Consider the following 22,040-nt stretch of genomic DNA (forward strand, 5'->3'; position numbering starts at 1 on the left):
GCCCAAATAGGACTGACTACCCAAGAGAGACAAAACCAGGTGAAAAAAAAGGAAAGGTTCTGCCTTCAGATAACAACAGCCCATTTCGGTTACTTCACAAGTTTCAAAGTAAGTTTCAGTTGAGAAAGATTATTTTAATCTCACAACATTACACAGACAAGGCATGTTCGAGGGTCTTAATTGGGTTAACAGCGAACCGTGAAGCTGCAAAAAAAAAAGTAGTCATCATGTTAGTCGTATTCATAGTTTTTTCTGTGGAAAAAAAAAACTTAAGGAAATTAAGTATTACGTATCAAGAAATGGTCCCTTGTTCCGGGTCAACTTTTCCATTAAGCATCAAACAAAAGTCCTAAGTAAGTGGTAGTCCTGAGAAACTTTGCCCGAAGAGAGGCGGAAAAGCGTGTGGGTAGTGTAAATATGCACTAGTAAAATCAATCTCCATCGGTGTACCCAGGGGTAGACTTGACCCTCGTTTAGTGCATCGAGCCAAAGGTTCACAAATTCAAAAACTATTAAAGTTATCCGTATTGCAGTGACTCATTTAAACCACCTCTCTCTATATGTAAGTCAAGTCGCTTGGTAAAAAGTCAACGCACAAATTTATTTTTTCGCTCTTACTACTGGTGTTGAATGCAATCGAAAGTGACGGTTTTCTGTGGAGAGCCTCGAGGCGATTAAAGACCTTGTTTCTGGCGCACAGCTGTTTTCAAACGAGGCGCTCATTTTTTAGAACTAACATGTTTACCTAACACGAGAATCCTTCTTTGCAAAAGCGCCGAATTCGAGTAACTATGTTGATGATACAAGATATACTGATCAAAGCAATGATTTCTAGTTTTTTAACCGTTAGCCGTAGAGGCCATCACCTTACTCCATATGCACAATATGGATTTTGCACGATCTGATATATCATTTCATTAAGATTAACTTCTTACTAACCGAGCGTAAGTGCCTCCCCGAGGAATGTTGGTCAGATCTCTTGACAGTACAGACCGACCACAGCGAGGTCTAAACAAAAACGAAAGAGGGCCAGTATTCCCAAGTACAATTCGAGCAAGCGAGGGTGGCGATTTTAGTCAGTAATTCATTATATGCCACTCAGACCAACCTTGTTTATTTTAAAATTGCTAGCTTTTGCGACCTAAAGGATATGGCTTATAACCGGAGACGGTCCTTATGACAGAGTACAGACGAAGTAAGAAACAATCAGAATTCTCGAGCTTACCTCAGGACTACCTTGCTGTATAATAAATCATAACTTAAAGCCTTGACTTAAAACGACAGTAGTGACCTAAAAATAGTTAGAGGACTTGGCAAGGAAATTGTTCAGAGGAGATGAGCTGATAATTAAAATCATTTTCCAAGGTTCTTAGCAAGTTCATGAATCTAATGCAAGAATTAACTGAAGCCTGAGCAGCATCAAAACAGTCACAGAAGAAAATAGGAAGAACAAACAAGTCATTACTTAATCTTTTTTCGCACAAAATCTTTTTTGATTTTTTGACCAAATGAACAAATAAAAAAATTAAAATTAAAAGTTGAAAGTGAAAATTGAAATTAAAAAAGTTTTTTTTTGCATCTGTTTAAATATTGACTTAGCTTCAGAATTTCCGGTTTTGCATATTTGACTAGAAACAAAATGAAAAATAATTAAATTGAAATTGAAAAAAGACCTTTTTAAAAGATAATTTTTGCTTCGACAATCAGAATGCATTGTGGGAATTTGGCATGCATAGCGGTAGCACATCCCTACTCCAAACCAGCAGTTTTAAATTACGCGCTGATTGACAATGTCTTTTTCTATTTTTGTCATGAATTCCTTCCGTTGTTACTGGTGCATGGAGAGTCTCATTCGACTGAAAATACATAAGAGGTACATCTATGACGAGCATTTCGACCGTACAGATGTTGGTGCCATTTCTTTATTTTATTCCGACATTTCTTTCCCCGCGATGGTCTCCAAGACATTTCATCACCTGCTAATTCGTAACCAGTCTATGGCACATTCTAGGACAAAATAAGAGCACTTTATATTAGGGCCCGAAAAAAACCGAGTTTTCAGATTTTTTAAGTTTTTCTTCCACCGGGACTGGTTTGTACATATGATAAACTTAATATTTTCGCCATAAAAAATTTCCTGTCATAGGCTTTTTAAGAGTCTCGATAACATTGAAGACAAATTCTCGAATAAATTTAAGAGGTTCTGATTTCAATGACTTGATCGGGTTTGATAAAAAGATTCTAAAAGATGAATTCAGTTATGGTGTACGTACACAAACCTGTCTCAAGAAACTGACATACTGAACACTCATTGGGACCTTGTTAATGACAAGGTGATGGTGATGACAGCGAAATTTGATACAGTGTCAGCGCATCTGCTCTAAGACTAAGTGATAGCTTTAGGTTAAACCACAAAGAGTAACTGCTCAAATTTACCTATTGTAGCTGTATTCAGAAGCATAGACATTTACGTAATATACCTCTGCTTTATTTTATTGTAAGGGGTTTCTCTTTATGTAACATATATCCAATCCTTTAATTTTCTCCTTAACCTGCCAGCAAATAATTAAATTTTGTGTTTTAATTGAAGTTTGAGAAGATAAAACAGAACTATTGCAGAGTTCTCTTTCAGACTGAATTCAGGTGAAAACATCTGTATACTAGTTACTGTCACATGATTCTCCTGAATCTTAAATTTTATTTCCCTGGTTTTTCTCGCAAAGCCTCTTTTGTGTCTGTGTGCCAGCTAATGATTAAAATCTCAGTGAATAGATATGCCTTATCTTAGTGTTTTTTTTAATTCCATATTTAAGTTTTTGGCATTTACTATGTTAAATTTCATAAATGGCCTTCCCTGTCCATTCTTGTAAAGAGACATTACACATTTCTTTAAATAAAATCTGAATCATGAAGTCAGCTTAATTTCAATGAGTTTTAATCTTCATTCTACATAAGAATACTTTACTGGAGTAAAATGTTACATTTATTCACTGTCTTTATGGTACATATGATTACCACATCTGTCTTAACCCTTTAACTCCCAAGATTTCATTAGTAATTCTCCATACTGTCTGCAATACAATTTAAATGATGTTAGTTTGGAGAATTTGGAATTGGGTCAACCAATAATCCCCTAATCGATATTTTTATTTATTCTCATTACCTGTCTGCTTGATATCATATCGATAGTGTGAGGAGAAATTCTGTCTAGGTCTCTAGTGGGGCTTTTTAGGGTTAAAATTGGGGATTTCATTATATTTTAATGATTGAAATATTCTTATGCTTTCAAATGTAACAAAAAAATGTGATGAGAATGTGATGTTAGGAGACACTCACAATGGGAAAACCTGTTACTGTTAGCTTATATCTTAAATGTTTGAATTTTAATGGAAATACTTTTCTTTGAAAGCAGGGATACAGGAGTTTTCAAAGATAATAGAAATAAGCTGTTTACAAGTAATTAAAAGAAAAATGACAACCATACTTTAATGCTTGACTTGCTTTACTCATACATGTCAGTTGTGTGTACCTATACCATTGAAGAGGTGTGTCTAAGAAGACTTTTTGGTATGGCTGTTGTTCTTTGTTGATCTTTGTTGCCAAAAAAGCTACAAAGGCACTGGACTTCAAATTTTATGTACCAAGGCACCCTCCAAGGTGGAAGAGTAGAAGACTATAGAATGATGTTTACTAGGTACTTGCACTTACCACAATCACATATTCAAGCAAAACTCTACATATATAAAACTGATTATATGATGTCCCTTTACACCCCAACATCAGTAAAAGAAAACTGTTAACATTCTTCAACATAACAACTTATAAAAATCGTTCCTATCAGGATGGTATAATTTTATAATACCAATAATATATATTACACATTTCATTTATTGTCATATTGAATACTTGTCCATTACAATAAACAAAAACTTATTTTCCCAGAACAGTACATGTTGTTGTCAAGTTGATTAAAATCAACAAGTATCAAAACGGGGTTTAGGTATTGTATATTTATTTGATAGATAATGGAAATTTACAGTGTCACCCCATTAATACAGCCACCAACAGGCCATGGAAATTTGGCAGTATTAACGGGGGTAAGGTCAAATTTCATGACTGGTTCACTGCAAGTGACATCCTAACAGATGTATACAGATCACAACGACAATAAAAACCCACATATAAGAACCTAGGTTGTTTCAAGTTAGCCTCCATCAGTTCTTATATAAATGTTGCTTATTGTGAATTTAGGCTACTAGGTTCTTAATTGGGTGTTCTTAACTTTTGTTCAAAACAATCATGTATATTCATTAATGTGGCCACCCCTATATTGAATCAATTATGCATTTTGTTTTTACTTACACAGTTAGAGAACATAATCCCTCCCTGAAACATGTACGTGCCTCAAAAGAATGGATGTGCTGCTCACAGTGCTGTGTAGTATGATCTTATAGCACTAACAGTGCTCATGTCAATTTTTTGTTGCCTTTTTTTGTATTGCATGTGTTGCAATACATTATCACCCTGCTTGATACTGTATTAAAAATGCAATGAGAATTTACAAGCCAATCACTGCTGGGAGTCAAAGGGTTGATAAACAACAGTAGAGTAAGCTTAGGCTTGAATGCACATTTCAGTCATAGAAGGTTTATTTAAGTCAAAGAAGAAGACTTGGTATGTTAATTCTGATATAAGCCTTTTCTCTATAAACCTAACACTGAGTTTCATTAATAATATTTCTATGGATTTTGGATTAACCCAATTGATTATGTAGACTTTAGTTTTTCACTATTTGAAATGAAAGCTGGAAAATAAATATGAAAAGTGCCAAGCTGTCTATTGCTGTGTTCATAATGTGAGTGTTTCATAGTCAACATCACTGCATATTAGTTCATTCGAGAAAAAGCAAATGTTTATGATTGTGAAGTCTCAGCACAGCTCTGACTTGTTCAAGCACTTTGTCCATTTCTCAGCTTTATGCTGAAACTGAGTCTTTCCTATTTCCTTGTATCCTGCCCTCTCTTCTTCGGTAATGGATTTCCATTTCTCTGCTAACATGTCACTAATCTCTTTCATTGAATTGTTTGGTTTGCCCAGATCAAGTTTTGGGTATTCATCCTTTGGGGAGACTACATATCCATATGCTGGTCGTTTACGTTCTTGTTTGGGTACACCATTCTCTTGATTTTCCTGATCTTGTGCTTACGAAAATTTTGTGCGTACTTGAAAACTGCAAGGGACCTTTTCATACCACTCTCAAGGCAAGTATAAATTATTAAGTTTAAGTACTAATTCTTCTTACAATTTCTATGCACTGTTAAGCAGACAGGTATGAGATTTATGAAAAGTATTAACTAGGGGATATTGTCTTGAAATAATACCAAATTCTCAGGACTACCAAAGAAAGAAATGTGTGATCATCAGAAGGAGAATTAGCTTTCAGATCTTGAGGGCTAAAGGGTTAGCTAAAATCGAGAACATATATATCTGTATATAATTCGATGAGGTGAGTTCTGAGTTATCTCGTCCAATTACAAATCAACAAATGATTACATTACTGGTCTTGTTCATCGAATCTGTGATTATTGTAGCATATAACTTCAGCGTCTCACGTAATTGGACTCGCAAACTAAATGTTTGAAGTCCTCAATGAATAGATGTACGTACCGTTGGTCTCGATAGCCTCATCCAAATGCTCTTCTTGACATGCATTTTTAATCCAAAATGGGAGAGTAACGAATCCTCGACGCGGAAGAATTTCCTTTCTCCAATAATGACTGAAGTCTTGATTGATCATAATTTGCTGCTGAAGATTGCTGTTCTAACATTCGTGCGATTTGGATTCGTGTTTAAAGTTCTAGGCGAGCAATCGTGCTACATTTCTGACAGAGAAATAGTAGAACTTTCGTGCAATAAAATATAAGAAAGTTACACACAACGTGCAATCGACGATCGCGATCGATGGAGGCTTTCTCTCTCCCCACGGCTCGCTTGTTGTTATCGATGGAAAACCAATCATGTTTCAGGCTCCCGTTGGTTACCATGACGCCAGTTTTGATAATGTTAGCGTAACCGGGCACGACAGGGTGAGACTGGGGATAAGTCAACCTCAACCTCCCGCGTGTTTACATCAGGCTATGTAAACACGGAAACCATTTTACATTTCTTCATTTTATTCAGAATAACAACAACCTGGAGCAATTTTTGCTTTCCTGAGCAAATTTTTAGCAACTTTTAGGTTTAGAGCACATGTCAAGCACGATAAAGTCAACGATATCCTAAAAAAAATTGATTTATGCAATTTATTAAATGTTTCGCCGGCGTATTGTCTAATGTAAGAACAGGTAATCCACGGAATGTTTTGGCTCATTCTTGGCTAACTGCTGTGACCACTTGTTTTGAACAGTCCCATACATTTGAAGGTGAATCATTCTTGCGTGGTCACGAGAATGTTACACGCACGATATATCTCTCTGATTTTTGTGACTTTACAGTCACCACCACCCGACGAAACCATCACCCTTTGCAACATCGGTTGATTCGGAATCACTGAGAAAATTCGTCGGTGAAGATATCTTGCACTAAATGTTCACGACTGTTCCTAATTGTTCTTCTCATCTGATATTATAGTGACGAACTCATTAGCACATAAAGCATGCGTCATACGAATTTATTCTATTTCTGTCATAAACCTATTAGACCATGAAAGGAATTTCGACATGTTCGGTCAGAACTCCTAAGAACTCAGAAACATTTGTCTGAACTGGACTGAAGCCTTGAATCTCGATCACAAGTTTCTTACCCAACCCTATTCTCCCGTCGAGCAAGTTTTTGTTAAATCAGTTGTGTGGAATTCTGCACGGTTAACTCAGTTGGTCAATTTAAATACTTTGAAAAACTTTTCCCGTCTTTCTTCTTCTTTGATTTAGGGTTTCAGAAGCAGTGACGTTTTCAGGCCGGCCTCTAACATCTCACGATGATCTGAGAGAAGACTGCTTTAAATAATCAAGTTTCGATATTCAATTCAGGTATGTCAAAGTTGCCACGATTCAACAAAAATTCGTATTGAGAAACAGGAAATCAAACTTAACGTCATTTCTCTTATGCACTGTAAAATGAAGAGTTGATTTGGCCCGAAAAAGGGACCAAAACGAGTGAGTCCAGTTTGTTACTGGCTTAGGGTCAATTCGGCCCCATTGAAATGGGGCTGTTTTTGGCACCCATTTTGGGGGCTAAATTGACCCAATTGTAAGGGCCAAATTGGACCATGTGAAGGGTCAATTTGGAGAATACTGGAGCCACTTTGGAATTTAAAGGGGCCAATACAGCCCCTAAAATTTTAGCCATCTCACAAATGACCCCTTTAAAAATGACCAATATTCAGCTCCAATGTGAAGCTAGTTCAGAAGTGAAGGGCTCTTTCCTCTCCGCACCGATTTCCCCCCCTCACTGTCAAATAATGAAAATACTCCTCATACTTTATCTTTCAAACTCTCATTTACTAGGTTCTAGATAATGTTTATGTAAAAACCTTTTACAGTGCATGATTTTACAGTTATTGGGAATCTCAATTGTGGTATACAACAGACAAGCTTTGAAACATCATGTGAAAGAATAGAACAACATATATACATATTTCACATAAATTCAACCATTTTTTTATATAGATCTCTTCACTAAATCATTATAATTCTCAAAAGAGCAAGCACTGCTAAAAATTACACCCAATAGACACCTGTGAGTAAAGCTTCCCTTTTCATTGACTTAGCAAATGTGATAATGTGAGGCAGTGTATAATCAAGAGAGGTTTAATTTTTCAAAGAACATAAAATTATCATAATAACACAAAGGCAACAAAATAATGGTCTTGCTCCTGCACAAGAATATAGATCTTGTTTGATTTGTGCATTTGAAAAATGAAGAGTCTTAAAGCAGCACTGAGTATTCTTCCAGTGGATGGAGAATAGACGCACTCATATTGCTACTTTAGATATTATCAAAACATAACATTTCAGCAAGGAGTACCTCAGGCATTTGCCAAGTCATTAAAAAAGGAGAAAACAGTGGCAAGAGTCTGCCTGTACCCAATTTCAAGAAATGCTTCCTCTAAAAAAGTCAAAATTGCTTTTGACTAATTATAAAAAACATTGAAAATATAAATGAGCCAGGTAACCCAATTGAATAGGAGTATTCCAATTTTTTTCTTGTGGGAGCTGACACTTCCCTCTAACTGTTATTATGTACAGGAGATCAATGTCGTGAAGATCTCCAACAGTTACAATTTGTGGCTGGACATAATCTCTGATTGCTGAATCAGCATCCGCTACTCTCTGTGATATAAACAAATTTTATAACCATATTAAAAACAGGCCAAAGTGTGAAGAGCCCATAGCCAGTCAAAATTTCCAGCTAGTCCGTCATTTTTAGTTGATCACATTCTCTTTGTTTTATTTTCAGTAATCAAATAATATATATGTATATCTGTGGGTGTGTATGTATATATATATGAGATGTTTTTCTACAACTGTAAGCTAGAAAACTCGAAATGGAAGTGGAAATTTGGCTCAATGCTTGTTTTTTGTCTCCTCTTCATGGCTTGAAAAAATACTACGCAACTCCCAAAACATCTATGCATATCACACATGTCCAATTGTGGGGTGTTCAATCATCAAAAAAAAAGAATCAACTATTCCATGTGCAATATTTATTTAATGGTTTGACGACAGGAAATTGAAAAAAATTGCTAAATCAAAAGAACTGAAAAAAGAAGGCAAAATCAAATACAACCCCATGGTACTTGAACCTTTGTATTTAGACTTCATGAGCAAATGAGCTCAGTAATTTTAACTGTTCTGAAGTATTCTTGTACTAAAGTAGTAGTTTTTTAAGACTTCTACCTCCAAAATGATTACAGCTTCATTCAATGCATGTGTGATGACAAACACACAAGAACAAAGGTCAGAAAATTAAATGATCAGAGTGATTATTCAGCACCTGTTAAGTTTAAGGCAAGAAATTCAGTACCCAAAAAATATCTATCTCCACTACAAACAGAAGAAGTAAAGCAATGGATTTTTAAACTTCACCATTCCATTCAGTTTCCAAGTCAACTAGTATCATGCCAGCAACACAACAATACTCTACAATAATTTTTTTGCAATCCACTGCCGCTCAGAGTGCTTTGGGTTTTTAGTATGGAAATTGATGCTGGTACAAACATCCCACACCAGTTCACTATTTTGATTTGCAGTGATATATTCCCCTGGATATCCAACTCTAGTGAGGCAGAGAACCCTACAAAAAATGAACAAATTAATTTGTCCTTGGGGAACAGTGATTTTTGCAACTACAAAGTTTTCATACATGTAAACAAACTGTGCATAAAAGGAAAAAATGTAATAATGACTCAATGATCATCAATGATGTACTTTCACCAAACTATATAAGTACTTATCAAGAAAAGAAATCATACCTCCATGTACTTCAGTTTTAGTAAAATATTTATGAGTTAATAAGGATTGCTTGTAGACTTAAAAAACTAGAACAAAGAAAAGTTTCATATCCTAGATGGTAACTTGAATTTTGAAAGCCTTCTAGGAGGAGCCTATAGATAAAGATTTGTTTTAAAAAAAAAATTAAACTGCCTGATAACATCCTGTCAATTCATTAATTTTTTAATTAACCAGATTTACACGTTGGGTTTGCTTTGTTTTGTACATAGAGTACGTTAAAAATACAGCAAATCTCACCATTCTTTGTGGGTGCTTTCCTCGACATTTCTCCTCCTTCGTTTACCAACTGGCACCTTGTGTGTTTTCCTTTGGGATAAAATAGAAAAAAAAGGAATCGATAACGTACTCCTTACCATCCAGCTAGAGGAACTTCCTTTCGCAGTACTCAGTTCCGTCGCCTCGTCCGTGAAACAGAGATGCTTAGGCGATGTTCTCTTTTCTTTCAATGTCGATGTCACTTCTAAACTTTTATAATCGTTGATGTTCTCTGAATCATCAATCGACGTTTGATACGTCTGATTATGCACACTGAAAGAGAAAGAGCCAAACATTCAGCTCCAGTGGATACAAACCAAGACACAGGCATAAAAATATAATTTCATTTTTTTTCAAGAAGAAGGTTAAGAATTCAGAGTGAGAGATCCTAAAATCAGAGAATCTTGAAATAAGTTAAGTTCATCGTGTGCAAATGCAGTATCCATTTCCAACTGTAACCGTCTCTCTCTCGGAGCCAAAATGAGAACACATGACCTTAGTTGTGAAACCGCTGAGACCTAATAAGGCTCAGGAGAAAAGGCGAACCACGCATGAATCAACCTCTCAGATCGCACCGACGAAGAACTCGTGTCATTTCTAGGTTCATTGCTCATTGCAATCAATTTCTTGAACTTTTTATGATTGGGAAGTACTGCCTTAGTTCGTCTGCATCTTGAGAAGTGGCAAAGAGATCTTGGCCAATGAAACCGTCCTTTTCTAAAATATATGATACGAACAAAGATTAATGGAGCGGTCAAGTTGCAATAGAATATCTTGTCACGTAGCAAATTTCTTTCGCTTACCTACCCTTTCTTAAGTCTCAGGAGAAAATTCATGCGACTGGAGCCAAAACAAAAACCTCGTCAGTGATGAATTTGCTGCTATAATTCATTATTGTGTCCGGCGCACGCGGTCTAGGTTCGACGAATGTGATACCTAGAAGAAGCTGCTCCTCAAGAGTGGTTACCACCATATAGGCATTCACCCGGACCATCGGGCGTTCTTGGGATTTGCATGGAAATTCCCAGGCGTTCATCATTAAGGTATTTTGTGTTAACCGTCCAACCTTTTGGTTTATCCTCTGCCCCTTATATTTTCATTGAATGTCTCAAACCACTGGAGAAATACAAGAAGGTTAGCGGGGTCAATATTGCTTTACTTCTTGATGATGGTTGGCTTATCGATATTTATCGAAACTCCCGTGCAGTCCTAGCTGCTAATGTTAAGTCTGATTTAAAGAGGGCAGGGTTTGTCACTAATGACGAGAAATCGCAGTGGTGTCCCACCCAAATTATTGAACGGTTGGGTATTGTATGGGATGCTGTCAACGGTACAATTCGTATTTTCGAACAGACGGGAATTAAGCATCGCAGAATCTGTATATAGGATCCTCTTTGAAGACTCTCGTCTTGATGCGGGAATTATCTTCCCTCGTGGGTAAAATTGTTTCCGCTGGGGCAGCTTTTGGCAACATTTCCCGAATTATGACCTGGTACTGTTCTTTATCGGTTGCTTTCTCTCAGGACTGGGACTCTAAGTTTCATCTGGATCAATACTAATTTAGGGAACTTAATTTTTGGAAAGAGAATTTGACACTATTAAACTTGAAGTCAGGAAAGAATTGTCTGTCTAAAACATCTCATTACGTAGTTTATTCCGATGCTAGCGCCAAAGGGTGCGGTGCCCACTTGGATCTCAACGGTGAACAAGTATGTCATAAGTCATGCATAGAGATTTTTCAGTTTTGTGTCGATTGTAACATTGCGCTGGAAGTCCAGTAGATTCCTCGTTCTGAAATTGACAGAGCGGATTATATTAGTCGTATTGGCAAATTTCAGCCGCTTGCTTCGCGTCTTAAGACATCAGCTGGGGGGGGGGGGATGGGGGGGGAGGTTTACACCGTGGATTGCTTTGCCGCTAGTTTTTATAATAAGAAGATCAGCAGATTTTTCTCTAGATTCTAGAGGGTGGATTTTTTCGTTCAAAATTTGGTTGGCGAAAATTTCCTTGTTGTTCCCCTTGTAAGCTTAAATTCCAGAGCGGTTCACTATCTTTTTGTTTCCAAGGCCACCGTTACTATAGTTGTACCCTTCGGGCCATCATCATATTTTTGGCCAATTATCTCCAGGAAATTTGCTAGTTCCATAGAGGATTATAAGTGGTTCAACGTTAAGGATGCATTAGAGCATGGGCGGAACACCAACTCGCTTTTGGGTAGTAACAGATTCACTGGGCTAGTTTTAGCTGTTCGTATGAAGTTCTCTTCTCCCTTTCATGCTTTTGGGTAATTTCATCAGTATTGCTTAGTTGACTGTCTACGTATTGAGCAGGGAAAAGAGATATGAGACGCTTGTCATGAAGTGCATGTATATAGTGAAAGGGAGCGCTGGCCTGAGTTGAAGAAGGAACGGTTTTTGTAGACACTGCCGCTTGCTGACAGCCTTTATGAAGGTCAATTTGAAACGAGAACGGGAGGTTTAACGTGCATGTCGTTTATTACCACAGCATTTTTCTCGTTGCTGATGTTTGATGTGGACGGCCATTGGAATCATCTTCAGGCTAGGATAAGGCCAGACTTGATAGATCTCTTGATGCTACTGAAATCTAAAGCGGAGTCTGCATCGAAGAGATACAAGAAAGAGATTCTTAGGTTTCTTTAATGGTGTAATTTGTCAAATGCTGGGCTGGTGCCTCCTTTCTCTGTCTCCCTCGCAGTTTCCTATCTCTATGAAGTTTGCAAAAGTTCAAATTCTTATGCCACATTAGTGTTGTCTCACACCGCTCTTAAGTAGTTTCATTCTTTCCTTCCGTATAACGACAACAATCCACTCGATTGTTCAATTTGTCATAATTTGCTGGAAGCGGCTGAGCGTTGCAAGCCAGTTACTGTTAAGAAGGCACCTATGCCTGCCTGCCGATGTTATCAGAAGAATAATTGATAAGTATGCTGGTCCATCAGCTAATTTAGAAGGATTTACGTTAAGCTTGTATTTGCTCGTTAGGTTTTTGCAAGGTTTTTTCGTTATGATGAGCTGAGCAACATTGCTCCCGTACATTTAAAGTTTTGGCCTGAATACATGAGGGTGTTTGTTCCTAGGGCGAGGGGTGACATTTATCGGGAAGGGAATTATGTTTATGTCAAGAGGCTAGGTAACAATTTTTGTCTCTTGGCACTTTTAGAAAGGTAAATTTTGATGGGAGATATTAATCTCTCCGGCTCCGTTGCTCTCTTTGGGCTATTAAGGCTGTTTAAATCTACTAGTGAGGACAAGTAGTATAGAGGGAAGTTATCATACACTAGATGTAGGGAAATATTTAAGGATTTTCATAAAGAACTCGGTTTAGATCATAAAATGTATGGCCTCCATAGTTTCTTATCACATGGTCCTCAAATCCCTCACCACTGTCAGTTCATTGTTTATTTATTTAGCTTTCGGTCTAACTAGGGCTAAAAATTGGCGGTCGCACGATCGCCCGTGGCGCGTTAAACCTGACCAGGGCCACCAAAAGTTAAGGTCTGAACGTCCGATGTGCGACTATGCCACAGAATTTCGAAAATTTGCAGTGTAAATTATGCGAAGTACAAAGTTAAAAATAAAACTCAATATGTAGTTTAATTGGACTACCCTTCTCTTAATTTCTTTGCCTGGACTCTGAGATTATCCATACCTCTGCTGTTAGTAACAATCCTAATCAATCAGAAAGGTTACTTAAACCTCATGGACGCTGAAAGTCGGATACTGTAAAGGATATGTTTATATAAGTATAAGAAGACGTCTCTAAGCGTTTACAAAAAAGTAGTCGGATAGGCTTATAGAAGCTCTAATGGTATCATCCCTAACGAGCAAGGTGGCTTAATTTGGTTGTGATCGTATGTCATTATTTATCAATGCGTGTATTGAGTTGTAAAATTAAACGTCATGCAGTTTGGATTGCTTAAGCAACCAACCATCAAGCTTTAGTGATTATGTCTTTCTAGTATTGAAGGGGGAAATAATTTACGTTCGTTTAAGCGTAGCGACTTTGAACGTAACTGCATTAGCCGCCCTTCGAGTGAACAACTGAGAGCTTACTCTGATATCCTTTCCGATGCGTTGAGTGGAAGGCCACATCAGTCGCTAAAGCCGAGTTTTACAGCGCCGTCATCCCGAGCAATCTTTATGTTCTTGTGAATTCCGCTGTCGTCTATACATAAAACACTGCCTTGAGCAGTTTGTTTTCTAACTACCATGTGAAAAAATCACGTGTTTTTATGAGCTTCAATTCGTCCGGATTTTAAGGAATATTTTACATTCAGATTTTGTATAAGAGACTAAGAAACTTCGGGCAAAAGTATTAAATTCGACTTGCCGTGCCGAACTATTTTAGTTTGTAAACTATTCTGGTTGTGAACTTTGGTGGTTTTATGTTTTGACAGCTTTAGTCTTGTTTAACCAATAGGATTATTTGAACCATGCTAACGAGGATTCTGATTGGCTTATTGTGAGAGTATAGAGGATGCTTATGACACTGTTGTTCGCTTTGGAAATAAAGTTTGTTTTGAAAATTGAAAGTAATGTTTTGGGAAATTGAACAGGTTCTTTATTAAGAAGCAAATAGAGAAGCCTTGACTGTGCTGTGTTCTGTTATAAAGCACTTAGGAAGCGGCTAGAGCACTCAAGAAATAGGGAGAAACACGAGACGTAGTCGAGTGTTTCTCCCTACACTTCTTTCGTGCTCTAACCGCTTCCTGCGTGCTTTACAACAGAACAGAGCACATTCAAGGCTTCTATATTTGTTAATTAAAGGACGGCTTGGGAGACAGTTTTGCATAATGCAAATTAGCTAGGCAAATTTCCTTCGTAAATTATTAAAAACAAACAGATATTTTTAAATATTTAGGCAAGACTCGATGAGCGAAGAGCGAAGAGCTGCATTGAATGATAAAGTTTCGATATTCAGCTCAGGTATGTGAAAGTGTATTCAAGTGCATTTAACCTTTAGATTCATTTTCAGATTAACTGTCTGTGGTATTAGAACTTTGTTTAGAAATGTGAAGCTAATCCAATAAGTACTTCGGTGTTTAGTGGACGAATTTTCCGAGTTTGTGCATACACTGAAATCAACTATTTTTGCTCTGTATTACCTATATTTCTTCTACATTGGGTTGTATGCAAACCGGATCATATACATTCTTTGCTACCGTATTCTCCAACCTATTAAATTACAAGAGTTATGTGACAATTCGATGGTCTGAAAAGACTCTTATTACATGCCAAACAACAAAGAACCAGTATGGTGGATATTTAACAGTGAGGATAAAAAAAAACCTAACTATTTCAAAAAGCTTTTTTGCATGGGAACAGAACTAAATGAGGTCATATTAAACTAATGTGGAGAGGTCGGTTGATCTCTTTTTGAAAGTGGATCATTCACATCTATCAGATATTAGAGAAATGAGACAAGTCAAAAGGAATTTTGACATTGCATATTCAACAGTAGTGGGCATCGGTTTGGATGCCTATTTGAGGAAATTTATAGTTTTTTCTAGCTGGGGGTTTGGCTATGCGCAGACAAATCATATATCAGTCACCTCAGAGACTTTATAGCTCTCACTGGAAGCTCAAATGCTATTATGGAACATGACAATATTTCACCTGATCACTCCTTATATTCTTTTCCAATGAAATTTGGACAAAACTTTCAAAAACTTTATTGGTAATTTTACAGTTGCGAAAAAAGTATAGACACAAGTTGTATCTATCAGAAGCTTGCCAAGGCAAGTTGCATGGAGAGAACAAAAGATTGATAATTTATACCACTGAGTAGTAAGCTTTTTGTACTAATAACAATTTCTTGAATACCAGCTTGCCACAGTAAATGTCAGACCTATCCATTCTGTCAATAATACCAACTAGATGAATTGGGGTCACTTTACATCTCCCTAAATAGCAGAGAACATAAAAGTTAATTCTTATCATCAGTCTCAACTAGGAAATAAAAATTGAAGGATCAAGCCATTACTGGCAAAGTGAAATGCAAGTCAAAGTGGTTTAAATACATTTTGACCTGAAATTCGTTCTTAAATAAAACAGAAATACTGTAGTTATCATTCTAAAGAAACAAGGAGTTCCAGCCCCTTAGTAATTATCTATTTGTTGTATCACTCGTCTCATATTTTACGAACCAGAGAAAGTTTGATAATTTTAATCTGCAAGTTTCATAGCACACTTCGACTAAAAACTCATTTCGCACGGCAGAAGTATTCTAATTAAAAATAAAAATTACAGAATGAAGCTGACGCCATTCGTTCCGAATAACACATGAACATTAAGAAAACGGCACCAGTTTAAACTCATGAGACACAGCTTACGCATTTTTTTGAAGTAAATGAACTGGTTAGACAGGGCTAAAATCTAACTCCAGTGCTTGGTGGCCAGTTGGGCCAGTTTCCTTTATTCTTGGTGGCCCATCCCAAAATGAAGTAGCCCTCGATTTCCTCTAGTTTAAAATGAAAAACTTTAATAAGCGCCCCATGGCTTTTAACAGAACGTTAACTAGAAGGAAAGAGCACAAACGGCAATGCCCCGGATAATGCCATGACACATTTTTCTTCAACATTTCGGCCATTCATTTGGCACTATAAAATTATTAGAGGTGTTGAGGGTTTTTATCTATTTAAGTAAATAAAGTAAACTGCAAGAATCTATTTGCACTCGTTGTCAAAATCATTGTGGAAAAAGCTGGGCTTCGTATTTTTTAGTATTTTCGGAGACATCTTCCTTACTTTTCACTCTTTTGGCGGCGGCGGCTCACAACTGGGGAGGAATCTCATATCCAACTCTCGGTGTAAAGTCTGTTCTCAAAGCGAAAACGTGTGCTTCGAAACCATCCCGCACAGAACTCTGGTTAAAGTCCAGAGTCACGTGGCAATCACAAAATCAAAATGGCGTCTACATGATGCGAATGTCGATTGCTCGAGAAATCACTGTAAAAACGGCTCGGAATTTCCACTTCAGAACTAAAAATTCACTAAAATGGTTAATCTCAGAGTCCAGGCAAAGAAATTAAGAGAAGGGTAGTCCAATTAAACTACATATCAATTGAGTTGATACAAACTTAGAGCTCGTGCTATATTTGCAGCCAGATCTCGCGCGGTTAAAAAATAAACTTTGGAGTCTAGTTGTGAATGGATAGTACAGGCCTGGCACAAAATTTTCCGTCATGAATACCTCGTGTTATTCGTGTAGGGAAAGTATCAAGCGACTGAAATTACATAAAAAGCACATTATTGAAAAACACTACGACCGTACAGGTGTTGATGACATCTCCGTATTCTATCCCGACATTCCTCTACCGATGGTGTTTGATAAATTCAAGGAAAACCTTCGGGCAGGCATCCTGAAAGGAAAATTTGATCGTCGATTGAGAAGGTTAATATATTCCTTTCGCCTCGATTTCGTCGTGGGTACGTTTCCAATTTCAAGACTTAGAGTTTGATGGGTCATTATAACCATTCTATACCGGTTGACGCCAAAATCATGATATCAACAAACTGCCCAATCATCGGAGAACAAGTTGCTGTTAATTTCGTGGCACATAGTTTACCATAGCAACAAATTCTGCGGAGGAGGCTCAGAGCCACCTTAAATTTTCGAAAATTTAAGGTGGCTCTGAGCCCCCTCCGCAGAATTTTTTTAAACTCTGCAAAAAGTTGCATCTTATCATGTTAATTACAATTTGATAATAAAAAATGGGGGTCACCGCGCGCGTTTTTGAGTTATAAGCGCTTAAAGCTAAAATTAAGGGTGTTTTTAGCGGGCCATATTGTTGCTATGGTAACCTATTGTGCCACGAAATAAACAGCAACTTGTTCCCCGATGATTGGGCAGTTTGTTACCATGATTTTGGCGTCAACCGGTATAGAATGGTTATAATGACCCATCAAACTCGTAAGTCTTGAAAAGTACTGGAAACTGTTACCGTCCACCTTTAAAGATAAGACAGTTGACAGAGTAATGAAATTCAAGTTGTTAGGAACTTGGCTCAATGAGAACGTTGCATGGACAGAACATGTAAACGAGGTCACATCATCATGGTATAGAGTGCTAGCTACTCTCAGGAAGATCAAGAATATGACATCACAACAGACTAAGAAGTCTCTTGTTCAAAGCCTCTTGCTATCCAAACTTTACTTTAATGACTCCGTCACTTATCCCCCTACCGCATTTCTGCAGAAAAGAGTACAACGCATTCAGAGTGTTGTTGCTGGCTTTGTCTTGAATCGTTTCTGCTCAGAAAGGGACGTTCTAGAGCTTGGCTGGCTACCTACACTGGAAAATACGCAATTAAACTTTCTTAAGCTTAGACATCGAGCTCTTGTTAGTGCGGCTTGGCCCGAATACCTTCAACCACCTAGGCAAAATCCCCAACGTACACTGCGCTCTAGTAATGCGCCTTTGATAAAAAATTCTCTAATTAAGGGTACTTTACAGGACTCACTAGCGACTTTATTCAATGCCCTACCCGCAAATGTAAGGCAGTATCCAGACTTCAATACTTTCGCAAATAATTGTTGTACAATTCTTAAGAGCAGCGAAAACATGCGTTTAAACTCATAAGTTGTCTCGATAAGGTTTCGTATGGTATCTATAGTATGTTACATTATTTAGTTTTTAACAGTTTTTAATTCCTTTATGTAAATAGTGAATGTTTCTTGAATAACACTGTGTGCATTATGCATCATGTAAGTCGTAAGTTTTCAGTTAGTATAACGGATTTAGAGCTACCATGTAGAAAAAACTGTCCACAAATCGTTATAATTATTATAATCATTATTATTTATCATTGAGAATGAAGCTTATGGAGCTTAAATGCAAAGTTCTGGTTCTGGTTAAATGAAGAACGATCTATTATAGCCATGAAGTGGAAAAGCCAGTCAAAATGATATAGTTTAATCAATGTAAATGCGTTAGATACTAGCCGAGTCAAATTGAGACTGAATTAAGACACAAACAAAATTGTACCTTGCGAATGCAGCTGAGATTTTTACATTAAGTTGTAACGACGTGATGAAGCAAATGTAGGAATCATCCACTACATAACAGTTTAGCAGAATGCTACGAATATCATTTAAATCTGAGCAGTTTTTGAAAGCGTTCTGCTCACACTGTTTGACAGATGCAGTTTGGTGTGATCATTAACTTTACTGACAACTTCTCAAAAACTATATTTCTGTCTCTTCTATGTTCCCAATGAAGCTTTCCTAGCAATGTTGGAAAATAGATATTCTGAAAATAAAGAACCAAATCATGATCTACAAGTCCACCAGTCTTTTTACGCAAGCTGATCCCATGAAGGAGGGGCTGGGGAGAAAAGTACTTTTGAAAATGGATGATTAAGAATAATCATACCAAACCTTTCGGGAACAAATACTATGATAAATTTCTAACTGAGTCAGAGTATCGTAGTATAACTAATATATTTAATCTCGACGTATTCCAAAGACATTTTGCAAAACTCGTCCAGTCAAAAATACTTCTCAGGAACTGATTTGTAACAGAGAATATGATAATTTCATTTCTTCAAATGAAGTGTGTAGACCAATTCCAGTAACATTTTCAAAATTCGGTTGGGCAAAGATTCGTACGGAAAAACCTCCCATTCAAGACACTATCATTAACTTTACTGATCGATTCTCAAAAATATATTTCTATCTCTCCTATGTTCCTAATTAAGCTTTCCTAGAAATGTTGGAGAGTAGACATTTTTGAAATAAAGAACAAAATAATGTTCTGCAGGTCTATTTCTAACTGAATCAGAGCACCGTGGTATAACTGATATATTTAATCTGGACGCATTCCGAAGACATTTTACAAAACTCGTTCAGTCGAGAATATTTCTTAGGGAACTGACTTGTAACAGAGAATACTACAATGTCATTTCTTCAAATTAAGCATGTAGACCAACTCCAGTAACATTTTCAAAATTCGGTGGGGCAAAGATTCGTACGGAAAAACCTCCCCTTCAAGACAGTATAATAAAGTTATGTGTAAAAAAATGACATTTCTAAACGAGTAAGGAAGCTTATTTTAACTCTCTCCCAATTGCTTTACTTCTGAAAGCCACTGCGATGAGTATCCTTCTTTGAAGGATACCCAAGTGAAGAACAAAGGTGATGAGGCTTCTTTTAAAGTCTAAAGAATTAGGTTTCAAAGCCTTAGCTAAAAAGTTTTACTAAAAGCAAAATCCGTTAATTTTCGCAGTGACGACTGATCAAGAGGAAACGATTGCTGATGGGTGGTAGTCCCACATAAAGTTTCAAATCTTTCAAAACACCGTGGGGCTATTTCTGCGTATTACTATCCTCGATCTCCCAGGGCTGAAAATTGAAGCAAATTCCATGAAAATTCTGGATTGACTCTGTCAGAAGCAACGTGTATGACAGTCAAAAAGGCTTAAACTCAAAGATTTATCTCGGGTCCCTGTAATAAATAAAAGCCATTGTTCGTTATTGTTTTGAGAATTATCTCCTACATTTCATTATTTTTAAGATTGTGTATAATATAAAACTTTAATCATGTCTATTCTTGTACGAGTGATTTAGTGGCTTTTAAAAGACCTCTTGTAGTGTTGTCTTTGTTGGAAATAGTTGAATGCTATATTTTTGATGTAGTTTGATTGTTTGAATGTGGTTTTTCGCAGCAACCAGCACGAGACTTGAGCGGGAAGATGTTACACAGAGGAATTAAATATTATGGTAAGGTTTTGCTTTGCTAGTGTGTTTGGGGGCCTTTAGATTGGCAAAAATTAAAGGAGTCTTGTTTCATTTTCAAGAATCATGTAATGCTTGCCGTTTTAATTTCCCTTTCATGTCCAAAAAATATATCTGATCGAATTTGCAAAAACATGCACGATATGTGGCAAGATTGACAGTCAGGTTTATGGCTTGATAGAGCTCAGTTGGTGGGTGAATACCCTGTAGTTGGAGGGTGGTTGAAAGTCTAAAGTAGTATGTTTAGGAGGAGCTGCAAAACCTTAATGGCTAGGGTTAGGAGCATCACCCACCTTCAAGCCAGACTAGTCGATGAAAATGCAGGGGGCTTAACGTCAAAGGTAGTGCCCTACATGCAACCCAGCCACTAACCTATCCAAGGATGGGTTGCAAATGGCTCTTTGTGGAAGGCTCTGGGGGTGGGAGGGGTAGGTTATTGGAACCTATATCTGACTGCCATTTTTTTCTGAGCCTGGAAGGGGCCTGTCTTTTTCATCTTGTTTGACAGCCTACAGGCTTGGTAGTCAGGCTTGCACCCTGTCACCTCAGCCACTACGCTAACACTCCATAGCTGGAGGGTGGCTGAGTGTCAAAATCATGCCTTTTTGGGCGAGAGGACTCTATTGAAATTGCAAAAACCTTGATTGCTTTGTTTGAAGGCGTGTATCGCCATAGTGGCCCTGCTTACGCGTCAAATGGAAGTTGTTTCATTGATGCATTACCCATTTGGCTACAATGATTTAAACAGAAAATTCTTGAAAGATTGGACAAATTACACTGGCTGACGTGCCGTTGATATCGATGGTCATTCGAAGTTTGCCAGTAAAAGTGAATACTTCATTTACAGTGAACAGAATAATTGCTCTTTGTCAGTTGGTTGCAGCAAATTGATAAAAACAGCCCATTAAGATTGGTCTGATGAAGGTAGAAATTCTATCAACAAAGTATAAGGATGGAGTATGCGTTCAAGCAAAAAAAATTGTAAGGAATATAAAAGGCGTTTCAAGGGTTAGAGTGGGGTTTATAATAACTCCTCAGCTATCGTTGAGACTCACTGAAATCAGGGGGTACTCAAGACAGTTAGACGGCAGCTATCAAACGTTGAGAATTGTCTACCTCTCTCCTTTTTTCGAGTAAATTTACATTTTCAAATGGTTTGCCCCTGAGAAAAATAATATGATATTGGAATCCTAGGGAGTTCGTTTTTATGTATAGTTACGAAGTTTTGTTCTTTTGCTGACCAATACTAGGAATGGTAGTGAGTGATTCAAGGGAATATGAACTCAACTGGGTTTCTTGGTTTTGTTAATTCTCTGATAGCGTGGATCTGAGCTCCTGTTTGGCTGCCCACATCAAGTACACAGTTTGAATACCTTAACATCCATGTAGCAACCTTTCAACTGTTGAAAAATCTAAGACATCTCCATTCTGTTGATCTTGATTTTGTTTATGTCTGTAGTATTTCATACACTGTAATAGAGCGAAGCCAAAACTTTTACGCAGCCGTTCTTTGAGCTGAG

General features: G+C 37.3%; 1 protein-coding gene and 2 long non-coding RNA genes across 4 annotated transcripts in view; 2 read left to right on the forward strand and 1 right to left on the reverse strand.

Annotated features, from left to right (window-relative positions):
• The first annotated feature begins 6,731 nt into the window (after nt 1–6,731).
• The window catches only part of LOC131776405 (uncharacterized), a 30,400-nt gene continuing 15,091 nt past the window's right edge, over nt 6,732–22,040 (forward strand). The window contains exons 1-2 of one of the 2 annotated variants that reach the window (XR_010715713.1): nt 6,732–7,028; nt 20,451–20,505. This is a non-coding gene — a long non-coding RNA (uncharacterized lncRNA). Of the gene's footprint in view, nt 7,029–14,670; nt 14,714–20,450; nt 20,506–22,040 lie in introns of those variants that run through there. The other variant, XR_010715714.1, reaches the window with a different exon arrangement.
• On the reverse strand, nt 7,479–10,441 carry LOC131776404 (uncharacterized). The gene is made up of 2 exons (XR_009339538.2): nt 9,750–10,441; nt 7,479–9,294 (listed from the first exon to the last, which is right to left on the reverse strand). It is a non-coding gene; the product is annotated as an uncharacterized lncRNA (long non-coding RNA).
• LOC131793974 (uncharacterized) lies at nt 16,971–18,367 on the forward strand. Its single transcript, XM_066174757.1, has 2 exons — nt 16,971–17,214; nt 17,745–18,367. Exons 1-2 carry the CDS (start codon nt 16,971–16,973, stop codon nt 18,365–18,367), a joined length of 867 nt encoding a protein of 288 aa, XP_066030854.1.

The sequence above is a fragment of the Pocillopora verrucosa genome, chromosome 11 (genome assembly GCF_036669915.1).
Source record: "Pocillopora verrucosa isolate sample1 chromosome 11, ASM3666991v2, whole genome shotgun sequence".
Taxonomy (NCBI): Eukaryota; Metazoa; Cnidaria; class Anthozoa; order Scleractinia; family Pocilloporidae; genus Pocillopora; species Pocillopora verrucosa.

Excerpts from the sequence above, each read along its gene's own strand:
- LOC131793974 (XM_066174757.1), top strand. The coding sequence starts at position 16,971 with ATGAATACCTCGTGTTATTCGTGTAGGGAAAGTATCAAGCGACTGAAA. Across the intron at positions 17,215-17,744 it reads TCGCCTCGATTTCGTCGTGG|ATAAGACAGTTGACAGAGTA; the intron begins GTACGTTTCCAA and ends CCACCTTTAAAG.